Genomic DNA, 16,764 nt, shown 5'->3' with positions numbered 1-16,764 from the left:
GAGATTAAGACAACTCAATAACCAATTACTAATTTTGGCTATGAGGTGTCACCTAAAAAGAGCCACTATTAAATAACAATTGTTATTATCCTAACAACACTTGTTTGACAAAAACAACCATTTTCTAATTCTAGGTCAGGACGAACAGCTGTCCAAAACTACCCATAACTAATGCTGTTATTTCTGGGTAAGGACGAACAGCTGTCCAAGCTACCCATAATTAACACTATGAGTTGATGGGGAGAATCTTGTATTAGGCTACATATATGAGAGCATGCATATAACAAAGGAGGCCATAAATATGTTATGGTTAAGGATAAGTATCATCCCATATGGGACATCATTGATTGAGGATAGCCCTTAAACTTCATAACCTTAACATGTAACTGACTATTTCTTCAATCTAACATTCCAATTTTTCCTAAATTTCAAGGCCAATAAGAAGGTCCTTGGTGGTCTCTACATAATCATAGAGTGGATGACACTTGATCCTCTACTTGGAGCATAGATAATCACTAAAGTTGAGATCTTCAAATTTGCACAAGGAGATTTCTTTGCATGAGAGATATGAAAAGACAATTCATACAACATTACAGTGATAAAGAAAAATCTATTAAGGGCATAATTTAAGTTAAAAAATTAAACTTTTATTATTTTTTACATTAATATCGAAATTCAAAATTAGATCATGAGATTGATTTTTCTTCTTCTCGTTTTAGATGTGTATGGTGGAAAATGTTTGGTGTTAAGGTTTCAAATCTTTAGAGGATTGTAATTCATATATTGAGCCAACCATGTAATGTTACAAGATATGAGCATAATTTAAGTATGTTTGAGCACACACACTCCAAGAAAAGCAATACGTTGTCAATGCCCATCACTCTAGAGGAAGTTAATCCATGGTCAAATTGGATCACCAAGGTTTAGGACCGTGTCTTCAACAGTTAGGATCTTGCATAGGTTGATTAGGTGGGTTGAGAGGCAAAGATGGTGTCATAGTAGAGGAGGATAAATCACCAACAAACCCCTTGGACATTGGTGTCATTGAGACATAGGTAGATATCATGGCCACATTATCATCAAGGACATATCTTAGATGCCAACATAGGACTTGTAGAGTTAAGATGAGTGATGGAGACTCTTTTAACCCATAGACTTATTGTTTTAGTTTTGATTTTTTGATTTTATCTTTTTGTACTTGTTTTAGTTTTGATTTTTTGATTTTATTTTATTTTTATTTTATCTTTTTGTACTTGTTTTAGTTTTGATTTTTTGATTTTATTTTATTTTTATTTTATCTTTTTGTACTTACTAACTGCCAAGTTGGGACCGGGAAGAGGCGAGCTAAGACAAGAGTAGTCCTTTAGTTTTGATATTTGTTTTGATGCCATGGACTTCACAATCTATGAGTTTTTTATTTATTTAACAATAATCTACTATTTATCTAGCAATATTGCTCCCTTCAACTAAAATCCACTTTTATACCCTATACTTATGAATGTGATTAAAATAACGCTTATTTAATTAGATTACTGTATATTTATAGTTTATTTATTAAAGAATGCATGAAACAAGGTTTAAATCCTTAAAAATATCTATATAACCTTTTGCCAAATCTTGGCCAAGCTAGGAGCTTAATCTTGGAACACTGTTCTGAACTAATTAAAAACCACGAATTCACAGTAATATGGGTATAAATGGTGTGCCATGATACTCTTTGGAAACAATATATGTCATAGTAAATCTTTTCAGACGGTAGAACACAGCAGATCGAATAGTATAGAATGACTTATAAATCCTGTATTTTTCTCATTTGAACTTGTCTTCTATTGATGTCAATTGGTATTTATCTTTCTCACCAGTGAAGTAACCACTTCAAGGGGTTGGTAAAGTGGCCATTTCAAGGATTTAATGCAGTTCGTATAACTGAATACATGCCTCATAGGAATCACTTTTCTTAACCCTTAACTATATGTTAGAATCATTTTCTCGTACAACTTCAAACTGACCAAAGGACCTTTTGGAAATCTCCTCTTTTCCAGCAAAAAGATTTTCAAGTACAGTGAGTGGCCCAAGTTGACTACACTTAAATATTCTTCAGAAATGTAGTGAAACATACAATTAAGTACAGGCAACGGATTTTACAGAGAGAAGAAAAGTTGTTGTCAAACACCTCTTATGTTTGTTTGCCATTTATGGCAGCATCATGAAGATCTATATATGCCCAGGTGACTTGCTTACTCAACAAGTCAATTAGTCCTCTATAAGTAGGCTTACTCTGCTTCCATTGCATGTAGACGGTATTACTGTTATCTAAACAACACTGCACTGTCCCTGTGGCAGTCCCTTTTTGCTTCTACCATGTTCAAAGAGTATCCTGAATCAACTTGATTCAAATCAAGGAGAGGTAAGGGTTGTCACTTTGTTCGATCTGGAGGAGAATTCTGATACAAGCTTTGCAAAAGATGAACTTTGATCTTCAAGAAGCTTAGCAGGGGAGTCATATTCAGTAATTTTTCCTGAACACATGAAGATTTGAAGGATTTTAGGACAAATCAAAATGCAATCAGAAAAAGTAAGAATTTGTAGAGAGAAACAGAGAGAAAACATGCATACCCTCACTGAGTACCAACACCTGATCACTGTCTATAACTGTTGGAATTCTATGAGCAATAGTGATCACTGTGCACCCATATGGCACTGATCGTAATGTTCGTTGGATAAGGTTATCAGTTGCAGTATCCACTGAGGCTGTAGCCTCATCTAGGACTAATATACGGCTTTGCTTTAACAGGGCACGTCCTAAACAAACTAACTGACGCTGTCCCAAACTCCAATTCTCTCCATTTTCTGTCACTGAATTCACATCATATTTCATTAACATTCATAATATTTTATTTACATTGTTTTTTTTTCAAATTCAAAAGCTTCAATTTGGGTGCTGCTTCTATCAGTTGAAAATAAACAGGAATGATCAAATGGAAGACAGGATATAAAAACTGACCCAATGTATCAAGTTTATGTTTGCTAGACCGCACAAGTTCTCCTAGCTGAGATTTGTCCAGAGCCTGAAATGACAAATGAAAGCTGATTTAAGTCCACATTCCAGTCAGAGTGAAATAGAAAGATAAAAAATGACTGTATCAACTTGTTATATTAGTTCCATTATAAATAATAATTCTATAGAATATTTGCAGTGGCATGACTGTTTTCATTAGGATTTTTTTCACCAAATAGCATAAGTGTCTAAAAATATAGCCATACTTTCAAAATATAAGTACAAAAAGATTATATCGGCCCAAAATGAAAACTTGCAAGGACCGGTAGCCATAGGAATATATGTGTTTGAAAGAACTTCTACACATACCATTTATATTTTTCAAATTTGAAAAAAAAAAACATTATGATTATTATTGCATTCAGATGAAACATTTCATTCCTTAAAGTTCCGTGTATCCAATTAGATTGGATAAATTGGACGACAAAAAATGTATATTTATTTTGCATCCAAGATCAAACTTTAGGGTATAGTTGAAAAGCAGATTGAAAAACTTGCAGCTGAGTAATTGGCAAGTCATGTGATGAGTTTTTATCAAAAGTTCAAAAAATTGCATTTTCTTTAAAAAACTTTGCCTCCGGTTTTACAATGCAATTTTGTATTTAAAAAACGTCATATAGCGTTGTTTCCGAGTCTTTTTTTAAACAGCCGTGCAGGTCGAAGTTCAAACATTTTATTTGTGCAAGTGAATGTAGGCCCGTCCACTCTCCTTGAAGCCTCAATAAGCAGGTCTGTTTCTAGTCTCTGTGTTTCAGAGGATGTGGATATTTGTTTACTCTTGATAGTATTGCTGATTTGGAGAGGGAGATAGCAGAATGGGAAGTGGAAGTGGCAGCATTTAAAGTGGTAGAAGACAAGGTTGCCAAGCCATCAGGGAGGGTTCATCACAGTCATAGCTTGATCCTAGCTCCTGTTGAAGATGATGCAGCTATACCATCCAGTTAGAAGAGGACACCCACACAACAGCAACAGACTTTTCTGAGAAGTTCTAGAAATTTCTTATAATTTCTCAATTTTATTTATGTTGAAACTCAAGTGGATATATATTGAAACTCAAGATGTGTATTGAGCTCTAGTTTTCATCTATATATGAAGGGAATCAGTAATATGTCACCTAAATTCAGTAATATGCATGTTTTTGAAGAATATTTCTACAAAATAATGTGATTTTTAATGTTCACAAAATTCACTTGAGTTTTTCCGAGTTTCTTTTGAGCCCCAGGTTTCAATTTTTTTTTGAATCAGCCGAGTTACTGCATTGTCTGAGTTTTTCAACTGAGCTTTAGGGTTTGATTTCCTGCAAAGCTCACTTACCCTGTTTTAGAAGGGCTAAAATATTTTTCCTTTTAGATTGGTGGAGAGCATAGAAGTTTTGGTCACAAAAAGATTTTAGTTTCTAGAACGTAGTAGTTTTAACCTATCAGCATTTAAAAGATCTACAGACTTCAAAGTCTTGTAAATGATTACACTTAAAAGAGACTTCAACATCAAAGGAAAATCATCGGCATCAAAAACTAATTCCTTTCAAAATATCTTACCTCCCAAATTTCAGTGTCGGAATGTTCTTCAAGTGGGTCTAAATTGCTCCTTATTGTTCCCTCAAAAAGTGTGGGATCTTGTGGAATAATGCTCAATTTAGACCTTAAATCATGCAGTCCAATCGTTGAGATGTCCACACCATCAATAAGAATTCTTCCTCCTGTGGGTTCTATGATACGAAACAGTGCTTGAAGAAGTGTAGATTTGCCACTGCCAGTCCTTCCAACTATGCCGATCTTCATCCCTCCAGGAAATTCACATGTAATGCCTTTCAATACAAATGGTAAGTGAGCTGCATAGCGAACCTGATCACATTCCCACAATGACATCAAATCCTCAACAACATAAGCTTTCAAATGTGTTATCAAGATTTAAATTTGTTGCAATCACCTGTAAGTTTTGAAGGACTATAGTGCCCATCGATGGCCAGTCATGACTTGGCCTTGAAGACTCTATCACTAATGGAGCTTCACTTGATATATTTGAATATTGCAGTATTCTCTCCACAGAAATCATTTTGTTTTCCACATTACAAAGGTTCCATATGACCCAAGCTTGAACTATGTTCAAATTCAATCCATATGTTACTGCCAAGCCAGCAAGACCTGCACATGATAATGTAGAAAAAGCTTCTTAGAGTATATTAACATTCCTTCTACTTCTTTAGCTTGTTGAACAAAAAGGAACAGATTGGTATTTCCACAAATGGTGCTTACTTGGATCGATTGTACCCTTTGGCAAGCTTACTAGGAATGTCAATGAGAGCAAAAATACAAGATTAGAGAGAAAATTTAGCCGAAGACAAAGCCATTCCATTGCTGCATCATTGTGAAACGAAGGCCGTGAATAGTCATCAATCAGGCAGAGATTAGTCTTTATGAAGCGAGTCTCCTGATTGAAGCTTCTAATTATGGCTGCTCCTGAGATTGACTCAGCAAAATGGTGTATGATGGGAGCCTTTCTAATACTCACCAATCTAGCCAGCTCCCTTGCAGAGGCAATATAGTAATGCTGCAAAGTTGAATTTGTCAAAATATTAATTGTATATGGACAACAGACTCAAATTCAGAGATGAGAAAAAATGAAGGCTTTCATATAGCAGTGTTACTCACTTGATACCAGATGCAAATTATGATGACAGGTATAAGAACAACAAAGATTTGCCAAGCAACCTGAGACATGACAATTATGATGCCAAAAAGCTGAATAACTGCGAAGGCTAAGCCTCCAAGCCTGTAAGGGATATCTGTGTCTACAGTACTCTGGTCCGATGATGCCTGCCAATAGAAAACTAGCAGTTAGAATCAGCAGGAGTTTACCATTTTTTCATGCTACTTCTTCTTCTCAGACTATACCAGTAGTTCTCACTACACGTTGGATTGAAGATACATAAGTTTGGATCATAAGAAGCTACAATCCATGGGGATATAGATATTTACTAGTAGAAGATTGCATGTTAATTAGGATGCAAGCCTAGTTTCCTTTGCTTTTTCATTGTAAATATGATTGTGGTCTGCTATTCTATGTGAAATACTATCTTGTTTATTAAGCTGTTATGAAGACAAGGTTGCCAAATTGTAAATATGTACTAACCCGACTCAAGATGCGTCCTGTTGGGGTTGAATCAAAAAATGACATGGGCGCATGGAAGATACATGTAAGCATGTTTGTGAAAAGCCTCCGTGAAGCTTCAAGTGCAGCAGTTGCTAGAAACAAAGATCTTACCAATACACATATAGAACTTGCAATCGCAAGTACTAAATAAATGAGGATGAGAACTGTGCTACTGACTGTGGGCTTTTGATTTTCTACTGGAGGTGTCGCCCAAGCCATCCAGTAGTTGCTACCGATTTGTAAAGTTTGGAACAGAATTTGGGCTGCCAATATAATAGGAATTAAGGCACCCTTATATGCTGCAGTTATGAATGCAGAGTAGGTTTTTAATTTTACCCTTCCCGTTTCTCGTTCTTCTTCCTGTACAATCTGTAGTAAATTATCATCCTTGTTTTTTTGTGCTTGATCTCTTGTAGCTTCATTTTGATGCACTTCTTCAAGTTCGTTTTCTAGGGCATTGCAGAATCTTTTTCTAACATCTTCTTGTTGAATTACCACTCTACCTTTCTCTGCTTCTCCAATAGTATGCAAAGCTTGATGGTGTGCACCGACAAGCTCTAAAAAATCTGTGCCACTCTGTAGGAGATCATCATAGCTTCCAACTTGAACAATCTCTCCATCATGCATCACCTGTTGAATGACCCATCTAGATCAGGAAATCATAAAAGGAATGGAAGATTCTATAAAACTTCTCTAACACCAATTTATAGTTCCTAGCTAACAATTTTCTACTGGGAAAAATTACTTTTATTTCATTCATGGAGGCTACAAGTTTGTAAGCAGATAGAGACAAGAGCAAGGTTACCAGTATAAGGTCTGATGCTGGTAAGAATTCCACTTGGTGTGTGACATACACAATAGTTTTCGACTTCAAAATTCCATGTAGACACTCCTGTGATAGAGATTGTCAATTAGTAAGACACATTTTGTCATATGTTTAAGCAAAATGCTTATTTCCACAATCTATTGTGTAAAACATTTAATTGTTCTACTGGGACCCAGTGTAAAACTTACATTAAAGAGCTGTGTCCCTGTATGTGCATCCAAAGCACTAAAAGGATCATCAAGAAGATAGATATCTGCATCTTGGTACATTGAACGAGCAAGCTGTATTCTTTGCTTTTGTCCACCACTCAAATTGATTCCCCTTTCTCCAATCTCTGTCTGATCCCCATGAGAAAAGAATTCCAGATCCCTCTTCAAAGCACAGGCTTCGAGGACCTTCTCGTACTTGGTTCTATCCATACTGTTTCCAAAAAGGATATTGTCTTCAATTTTTCCAGTTTGAATCCATGGAGACTGCGGAACATAAGCTTTGGTACCACTGACCTTTACAGTCCCTGCTAGCTTGGGTACTTCGCCCAAAATACCGGACAAAAGACTTGATTTTCCTGAACCAACCGACCCACAGACTGCAACTTTCATTCCATGTTTTAAATGCAAATTGATCCCTCTTAATGTTGATTTGTTTGAAGAGCGATCCCATGAAAACTCCGCATCTTTTATCTCGATAGCTATGTCAATCGAAAAATCTTTGGATACGTTTTCTAATGCATTGGATTGAAGCTCTTCCTCCTGCAAAAATCTGGCAATTCTGTCTAGTGACACCTTGGTTTGAGCAAGCATAGAAATCAACTCGGGGAAATTATAGATAGGCGTCTGAAGTATCCTGAAAGTTGCTAAAGCAGAAAGAACTCTACCTGCTGTTAGAGGGATCCCCATTAAAACACATGAACCAAAGGTGGCAACAGACACAAAGGTTGGTGCCGCCCAGTAGAGAAAAGTCACTGCAGCAGATGCATACAGATACTTTTGTAGCCACCCCTGCTCCACCCCTCTCAAATCTTGAAGCCTATGTAGATACTTAATCTCCCAGGCTTGTAGTTTTAGTGTCCTCATATTCTTTAAGGTCTCAGAGGTAGCCCTCATGCGTTTATCTTTTGCTTCCATTAGCTTGTCTTGATACTCGTCTTGTAATTTAGCAAAAGGGATATTCCCAACCATTACTGCAACTATGGCGGCCAGCCCTGCAATGCAGGATAAGCCCAAGCTGTTGTATAGAATTACCAATGCAAGAAAAACTTGCACAGGCAAAAGCCAGATATCATGCATGTACGAAGCAAAGTTTCCAATCCTTTCCACATCCACATTCATATAATTGATGATTTCACCACTTGTGTGGTTCTGTCTAGACCCGTTGGAAAGGAACAGACCTTTCCTATATAGTAGAGCTGTCAGGCCTGACCTGACTCTTAATCCAAGCTGTTGAGCTCCAAAATACCATTGCCTCTGCGCTAGAGACTCTACCATCTTTGCACCAAAAAATGCAGAAGCCAGCACATAGCCTTCATGGGCAAAATGCTCTGCCCCTCCCAGATACTCTACAAGCATGTCTATCAGGTATGGACCAATGTACGTTGCAAAAGTATATGCAGCTGCATACATGGCATTGATAACTATTCCTTTCCACACAGACAACAAAATGATCTTTGCCATTGATGGGGATTCAATATCTTTTGTTCCCACTTTTTTGTTAGTACACCAGTTTGTCTGAAGAGCCATGTATGCTTCTTGGGAACTATCCTTACCTACAACTTTTGGGACATCCTCAAGCTCCAGAGGTTTCTTGTATCCCACAGAAAACAGAGGGTTGAGCCAACTGAATGTCATTAGGCTCCAAATACTGGCTGTAGAAAATGGACTCAAATGATTGATTTTAGTTGCAGTCTTATGTAGGAGTGGTTGCTCAAGTTCTGCTGCAGAATGATGAGATACAGTAGTGCTACTTAGTCTGCCTCTAAATGCAATATATAACAGAAATGTGCAGATGGGAATAGGTACGCAATCCACACAGACCTTGTAAGGAAAATTTTTATTTTTTTCTCCCATGAAAATTATGTCCATGAATAGAATAGCAGCATGGAATAAGAATGAAAAAGTCCACCAGAGCCTTAATAAGATTGATAACTTGTTTTCTGTTGTTTCTTCTGGATAAGCCATGACACACAGACTCACAAGCAGCCATGCAACTGCTTGGGCAATGAAAATATCTGCTCCCATGAAAAACAAGCTACCTTTTACATCCAAGTCATGCAGTGAACACCATAATCCAGCCAGAGCATAAGCCATGAAAAGGACCAAGCAGCAGCCCAAAGTTAATTTGTACAAGTACCCACATTGTATTTTGCTGGTAGATTTTTCATCTCCTTCTGGGTGTCCATTCATTGATACCGAGTTAAATGATTTAATGCAACAGAAAAATCTAACGAGAGCTATAATTCTATCGAGAATGAATAAGCCCACAAAAATCAAATGAGAAATCAGGGCAATGAGATGAGGATCAAAGTAGAAGGGCTTCATAGCTCACAGTTATGATGAAAATAGCAGTCTTATCCACTTCAAGCCTCACAACCTGAAAGCAATATATATCAGGCCGTCATAAATTTTTCTTTTTTCAAAACAAATCTACACTTTTCTCTGCAACAACATTCTGCCAAAATGCATAGAATTTGTTATTTCTTAGGCAGTGCAGATCATGACAAGTTGAAATTTTGATAGGAATTGAAGATTTTGTTTGCATATGTGGATGATTTTCTCTGACGTGGCTTTCATGCACAGATTACTATTATACAGCTCGTGCTGTGCTTAATTTAAAATTCAAATGGAGCTTTCTGATTTGTTTATTCATATTTATGTCTCTTTCTAAAGTGAGATAGAAGAAAAGATGAGCTTTCTAGGACTACCAGAGAGGAAAGCCTGCAACATCCGTGCTCCTACCCAAAACACTAGATTGTGTTTACTCTCTTCTATTTGCAATTTCATGTAACTTTCCTTTTCTGTTAACTCGTTATAGATTTTATTTTCCAATGAATGAATTCTAGATGGAGGTGCTACTATTCTTTTACCCTTTATTTTTCTAATTTTATATAGAAGTTATCTATGGAGGTTCAAATTTTGGGGGTGTTCGATCATGAAGCAGTCATCGGCGAGGAGGGACCTCAAAGAGATGGACCGGTTAGTAAGAGAAAACACAACGGAAACACAAAGATATGATGGAGGTAATGCATAACAGATTGTTTTATTACATAAAAATTGATTATATCCAACCGGTAACAACTGAGTTACAACATACCGGCTCACAGGCCTGGTAGAACATACAGAATAGGTCACAATCGAGACCTTGAATCATGAAATCTATCTTCTACGCACTATCTAACTATTTGATTATCTGATTGATTACATTCTAATGCGCAATTACAATTACATATCGATCCAAAGGATCCAGTCGGCCCAAAAAAGATCAAAACCCAAAGAACAAGATCTAACGTGCAAAATAAACAAGGTCGGCCTCCGCTAAGAGATTCCTCCGGAAAATCCAAAGGATGAAATGTAGATCATGGGAAAAGGTCAGCCACGCGCCAAGGAACATCGGAATCAATGCCCAAGGCTCCGCAAGCTTCGGAAAGGGTTCTGGTAGATCACCAAAATAGGTCTAGGCAACATGTAACAAAGGACTGTCAACCGGTAACAAGAAACTATCATGGAAACCGGTAGCGATATCTTGCTGAAAAATTATCCAAATGTGATATGGTCTTGAAGCAAGAAAGATGATCAAGTTTTCAAGTAGAATCCAACTCCACAGGGTCCGATGAGCCAAACTCGCGACACAAAGAAAGGAAAACTGAAACTGCTAACAGAAAGCAAAACAAAAAGGAAAATATTTTTGGTTGATGCAAGATTGCTATGAATCGGGGATGCTCCTGCATCAGATCAGGTTTGACCTTTGGATGAATTAAGTAGAAGGTGATTTGGGGTTTAGATGTATGCTTATATAAATGGTTGTAATCTTCCATATATAAAGGTAGATATGTCGACATCTATGTATTCTACTTATTTCCATCCAAAAATAATAATATTTTTTTAATAAATGAAATAGGTATTTATATTGAATGCATGAAGTTTCCATAGTCCATGATAACTTGTCTAAATGATTTCTGGATTTGATTGTGTTACAAATCAGATTTTTTTTTTAACATGATCAAATCCAGAAATCATCTAAGCAAGGTATTTATATTAATTAATAATTTTTTTTATATAAGGTAGAGTTTTAATTGATTATTTATTTATATTTGTTGAGAAAAAAAGTATATACATACATATATATTGTTTTATATTTATTTTAAGTCTTGTTATAAATGTGATGTTTTAATGTTTAATTAGATATATTTTGCTAATAAAATTATGAAACCTCAACAAACTTTAGTCATCTTATCTCTAGCAATCCATACCCATTTTGAATTATACACATTCCTCTATTCAAGAGTATCACAAGTGACATTTTGTTCACTTGACATAATTGTGTTTATGATTGTCTTCCTAATTCAAAATCTTTCTTCCTGTTGAGTTATATCCTAGAGGAGAATAGGGGAGATAGGCAAATAGATAGAGGGAGAGTGGGAGGAGAAAGAGAGAGATGGGGAGATAGAGAGGGAGAAATAGGGTGTGTGTGTGTGTGTGTGAGGGACATGTGTGTGTGTGTGTGTGGAGAGAAACAGAGAGGGGGATAGATAGAGAGGTAGAGATAAGGAGGGAGAAATAGGGAGTGTGTATGAGTGAGTGAGAGATATGAATATGAAGAGGGATAGAGATATATAAAGAGGGCGAGGAAGAGAGAAATAAAGAGAGGAAAGAGGGGGAGAGATAAAGAGATAGAGATAGGGAGGGAGAAACAAGGTGTGTGTGTGTGTGTGTGTGAGTGAGAGAGAGATAGATAGGGATAGAGATGTATACATAGAGGGAGACAAGTAGAGAGGAGAGAGACAAAGAGATTGAGATAGGGAGGGAGAAACATGGAGTGTGATACACACACACATATACATATATGTATGTATGTCCCCCTCTCTCTACCTATTTAGCTCTCTCTCCCTTTCCCTTACTCTACATCTCTCTCTTTCCTCTCTATCCTCTCTTCCCCCTCTTTCTATCCCTATATCTCTCTCTCTCCCTTCCTTATCTCCTTGTCTCAATCTCTATCTATTTAGCCATCGCTCTCTCTCTCTCTCTCTCTCTCTCTCTCTCTCTCTCTCTCTCTCTCTCTCTCTCTCTACACACACACACACACACACACATATATATATATATACACACATATACATATACATATATACATACACATACACATATACATATACATATACATATACATATACATATGTATATGTATATGTATATATATATGTATATAATATACATATATATATGTATATAATATACATATACATATACATATACATATACATGTGTGTGTGTGTGTGTGTATACCCCTTTCTCTTCACCCTCTATCTTTCCCTAGTTATACACACCTCTAGATGTCTCTCCATATTTCTATCCCTATCTCTCCCTCTTCCTCTATACATATCTCCTCCTCTCCCTCTCCCTCTCCCTCTCTACCTCTCCTTCTTTCCCTCTATCTATTTATCCACCTCTCTCTCTCTCTCTCTACATGTATTTATCCCTTTCCCTTACTCTACCTATATTGCTTTCTCCTCTCTCTCCCTTTCTCTTCCCCCTCTATTCTCTTTTTATCTTTATCTCTATTTTTTTATCTTTCTTTGCCTCTCCCTCTATTTTCATCTCTACCTCTATCTTTCTCTTTCCCATTCTATCTCTAGACATGTCTCCCTATTTCTATCCATCCATCTCTTTCCCTCTCTCCCCCTCTATATCTTCTTGGAACTTTATATCTATATCCCTTTTTGCCTCTCTATCTCTCTTCCCCTATCTCTATCTTTCCATATTTATCCTATCTCTCCATCTCCTTCTCTATCTCTCTCCTTGTTGGTAATAAAGGCTGATTATCTTGTTGAGTTAGATGTTTTTATTTCATTTGTGTTTAGGTATTAGTTCTTGATGGGGGGGTTCTTGCCTCTCCCACTTCTTTTAGAGCCCCCTTTGGTGGGGGTTTGGGAGTAGCATCCCCTAAGAGATTTTCTTTTAAATTGCATTGTAAAATAGAATAAAATTATGTAAAATTGATCGAGAGTGGGAAATAGAGAGGAAGAGATAGATATATAAGGAGATAAAGATAGAGATACATGTGAATAGAGAGAGGATGAGACAAAGTTAGGGAAAGAGAGGCATATAGGTAGAGAAAGGAGATAATTTATTTTTGCTTCATACAAATGCAATAAGTTATAATGTGAACATGTTATAATGCAAATATGCTATAACATGAGTATGTTATAATGCACTAACATTTGTATTTGCTTTGGATATGTCAACCCTTATGGTTGGATTTTATTTCGACATACAATCCAAAGGGTTGTACTTGCATGTCAATGCCGTAAGAAGTGTTTTTTGTAAAATCTAGAAAAACACATAAATCTCGAGCACGTTCTCCATCAAGTTTGACGTCTTTCAATGTCAAGTTAAAAAATACCATAATAACATTGGTCTCTCTCTTATCTTATAATCATGAATTTTTTCTACATTTCAAATATTTTGATCTTTAATTTCTTTTGCTAGTTTCTCCATTTTTTGTCAAAAAACTATGTATGGTTTTTTTGTCTTTATTTTCTACCCATTCATCAAAATTTGAAATAAATTATATTTTTTGAAACTAGACTCTACTTTATACACAACCAATTTTTACTAGTTTCCAAAAAATTTAGGGGGTGTACACTCAATTTTTTAATTTTCAAGATGTATCCAGTTAAAAATTTATTAATAAATCATATATTAAAAATCAAGCATAGACTACATGATGTTAACTAATTTTTCATCGAAACAATTTTTTAAATACTAAACTAGGCACTATGTTATGTTTTTTTGATAAAAATATGAGAACTTTGTTTGGTCCTCTATTTGAACCCCTTAATCTCCATCATTAAAAAAAAAAAACACACTAGTTTAGAAAGTAGATTCAGAGCATACAACTGTTTTTCTTGATGCATCTTTAAATTTTGAGCACAACTATCTTCAATTTCTCATCCAAAATTAGTTTTTTCTAATTTGAGAAAAAAAAGTGGCCACTTAAGACCCCCTTTCGGTCCCCCATTTCCATGCACTTACCCATCTAGTATCCTCTAGTTTGATATTTTTGTCGTCCTCATTTCTTATTATATAGGTAGATTTGAAGTTCCTTGACAACTTTAATTTTTAATTTTTTTTTTGGATGATATTCCAAGATTGAAATGTCAATACATCATGCAAAAAGCATGGATCACGATAGTGTTCTTAATAGAGAGATATGTCTTCTAATCATGTTGATGTTTACTCTCTTTTTGTTAGTTACAACTCTAAATTTAGATTTGTCAATTTTGTATTTTAGTGTCCTATAAATTAGCATTTTCTAACCTAGCTCACAATAATGTAAGATAAAATAGACTATGATGAGCATATTGGAGAAAGGTAAATGATTTTTTGACAGTAGTAAATTGATTTAGAATAACATTACCATTATTTAGGACTAACTAAACTAAACTACTCATTCAAATTATATATATTTGTCTCATTTAACTCTTATAACTAGATTAATTGTATGCAAATTAGTCATAATTATTAGTTACACTCGAAAAATTTACTAGGACAGTATAAAACCCTTGAAATAAACATATTTAGACAACCCATTATATATAGCACCATAATAATATACTTAATAACTTAAATATATCAAAATTTGAATAGGTCGATGTTATTCAAGATTTCAAAGGTCTTTCTCACCTATATTTAAATAAAATTATTAAATAATTTTGATGACAGTTAATTTTATTTAAAATATTTAATAATGTCAAATGCATAATTATAATGGTGACAACGGTGATATGTAATGATATAAATGTATTCACAAAAGATCTTTAACATAAATTTGAAGACCTTATATACATCAAATTAACAATTTATTATTAGGTGTAGCATTTAAATATTCAAATATTTTGTATATATTAATTATTTATATATTTTATTTATATTTAAGTAATAATTATATAATATAATAATCAATAATAGGTTAGCATGCATAAGGGAATATCATTTTTTGGCAACGATTGTATAAGTAAAAGGAAAGTTAATTATGTTGGGAAATGTTATTACTCCATTCTAGGTTTGCAACTTCAGGTTTTATGATTAAGATGGGTGGGCTTCTACATAGACTATAGTGGATGGTGTGTTTGTATTTGATGGCATTGTCTTCTATATGTAGAGGTGGGAAGCTTGTCAAGGATGAGTGTATGGAGTAGAAAGAGAATTCATATGGAAGAAAGGTGAAACAATAGAAGAGGCATGCCTCTAACAAAGAAATGCTTATTGATTTCATGGCTTATGTGGAGTGGGAGATCAAAAAACTCAAATTTGAGACACTGAGTTGTTCATATTTGGTCTCTTGCTAAAGAAGTTGATGGGGTCCCAATATTTGCATAAGGGCAGCTATGGTGAATATGTTACTTGACCTAAGGCATATAAGGAGGCAACATAATGTATGTGATGCAACTCAATCTCTCAATTGTGCATGTTCGATGGATTTTGTTGCAAGGTCTTTTATTACATGATACAACATGGATTTTATTCACCAATCCAAGGTCTAGTTTAATTGTCTAATAGGGAAAATAACCTAGTAGCCACTCACTCTAATTTCACACACCCTAAGCTCCTAAACAATATGTCAGATTTCAACAATTTTTTTAGGCTTGTTCATATGTGACTTTAAGAGTTTAAAGCTATTGTTTCAGCTTTTGAATTTAATTATGAAAAACACAAGAGGATTTGTTATGTGTACAAAAGTCTAAAAGTGGTCATTTAGAAGTGGCACTTGATACCTATTCATAGATGTCCCAATAATTGTAAACTACAACTACCAACAAAAATTGCACAATTGATCTAATACACATTCCTCTAATAAATGTTTTGATCAATACCTACGGACAAAGGAAATGACTAGCCAACCCCTAGGATATACCAATGTATAAGTGACCCATAAGTTATTCCCATACACCATCACTTATGTATTAGTGCATTCTAGGGGCTGGATAACCACTTCCATGAACAAATACCCTAGAAATGTGTGTTGTGGGTATTAAAAAATGTCGCACAACTCCTCTAAAACAATATTCAAATTTTATATGCAAGTGGATAGATATTAATAAATGTGAAATATATATGTATATATATATATATATATATATATATATATATTTATTTTTATTTTTCACTTTTTCAATTTTCATGTATTGCCTTTTTCTAAAGGTAGTGATCAGGGGTTAGGTGAACAATGTTGAAACATAGGCGGCTACTCTAGATCATTTCCCCTAGATCATATGCATGCTACTAAATAGAGACAAATCTATCTTCAAAGAGTTGTGGGGGAGCTAGCTAAAAGGCTGAAGATTTCTCTCCTTGATGCAACCATTCCTTTCTTCTTCGAAAGTTGTGATTCAGAGGAGGATTCAGATACTGTTCCTAAGGTTACCTAATCTGATAATCTTGTTTCTTGTGATGAATATAATAATTTTGGGAAGGTAGATGGATTGAGACCTGCCTGATTTGCGTCAACCCTAGTA

The 16,764-nt window shown here is 35.2% G+C and overlaps 1 protein-coding gene across 1 annotated transcript; it reads right to left on the bottom strand.

The window, feature by feature from the left end:
- Positions 1-1,747: 1,747 nt before the first annotated feature.
- Positions 1,748-9,704, bottom strand: LOC131061560 (putative ABC transporter C family member 15). Its single transcript, XM_057995291.2, has 10 exons — positions 7,226-9,704; positions 7,017-7,103; positions 6,191-6,841; positions 5,710-5,874; positions 5,314-5,608; positions 4,988-5,202; positions 4,597-4,902; positions 3,005-3,068; positions 2,617-2,856; positions 1,748-2,519 (listed from the first exon to the last, which is right to left on the bottom strand). Exons 1-10 carry the CDS (start codon positions 9,569-9,571, stop codon positions 2,398-2,400), a joined length of 4,491 nt encoding a protein of 1,496 aa, XP_057851274.2. The 5' UTR covers positions 9,572-9,704; the 3' UTR covers positions 1,748-2,397.
- Positions 9,705-16,764: the final 7,060 nt, after the last annotated feature.

This window comes from Cryptomeria japonica, chromosome 3, assembly GCF_030272615.1.
Source record: "Cryptomeria japonica chromosome 3, Sugi_1.0, whole genome shotgun sequence".
Taxonomy (NCBI): domain Eukaryota; kingdom Viridiplantae; phylum Streptophyta; class Pinopsida; order Cupressales; family Cupressaceae; genus Cryptomeria; species Cryptomeria japonica.
The sequence above is the reverse complement of the archived record's forward strand: the minus strand, read 5'-3'. Positions and strand labels throughout refer to the sequence as shown.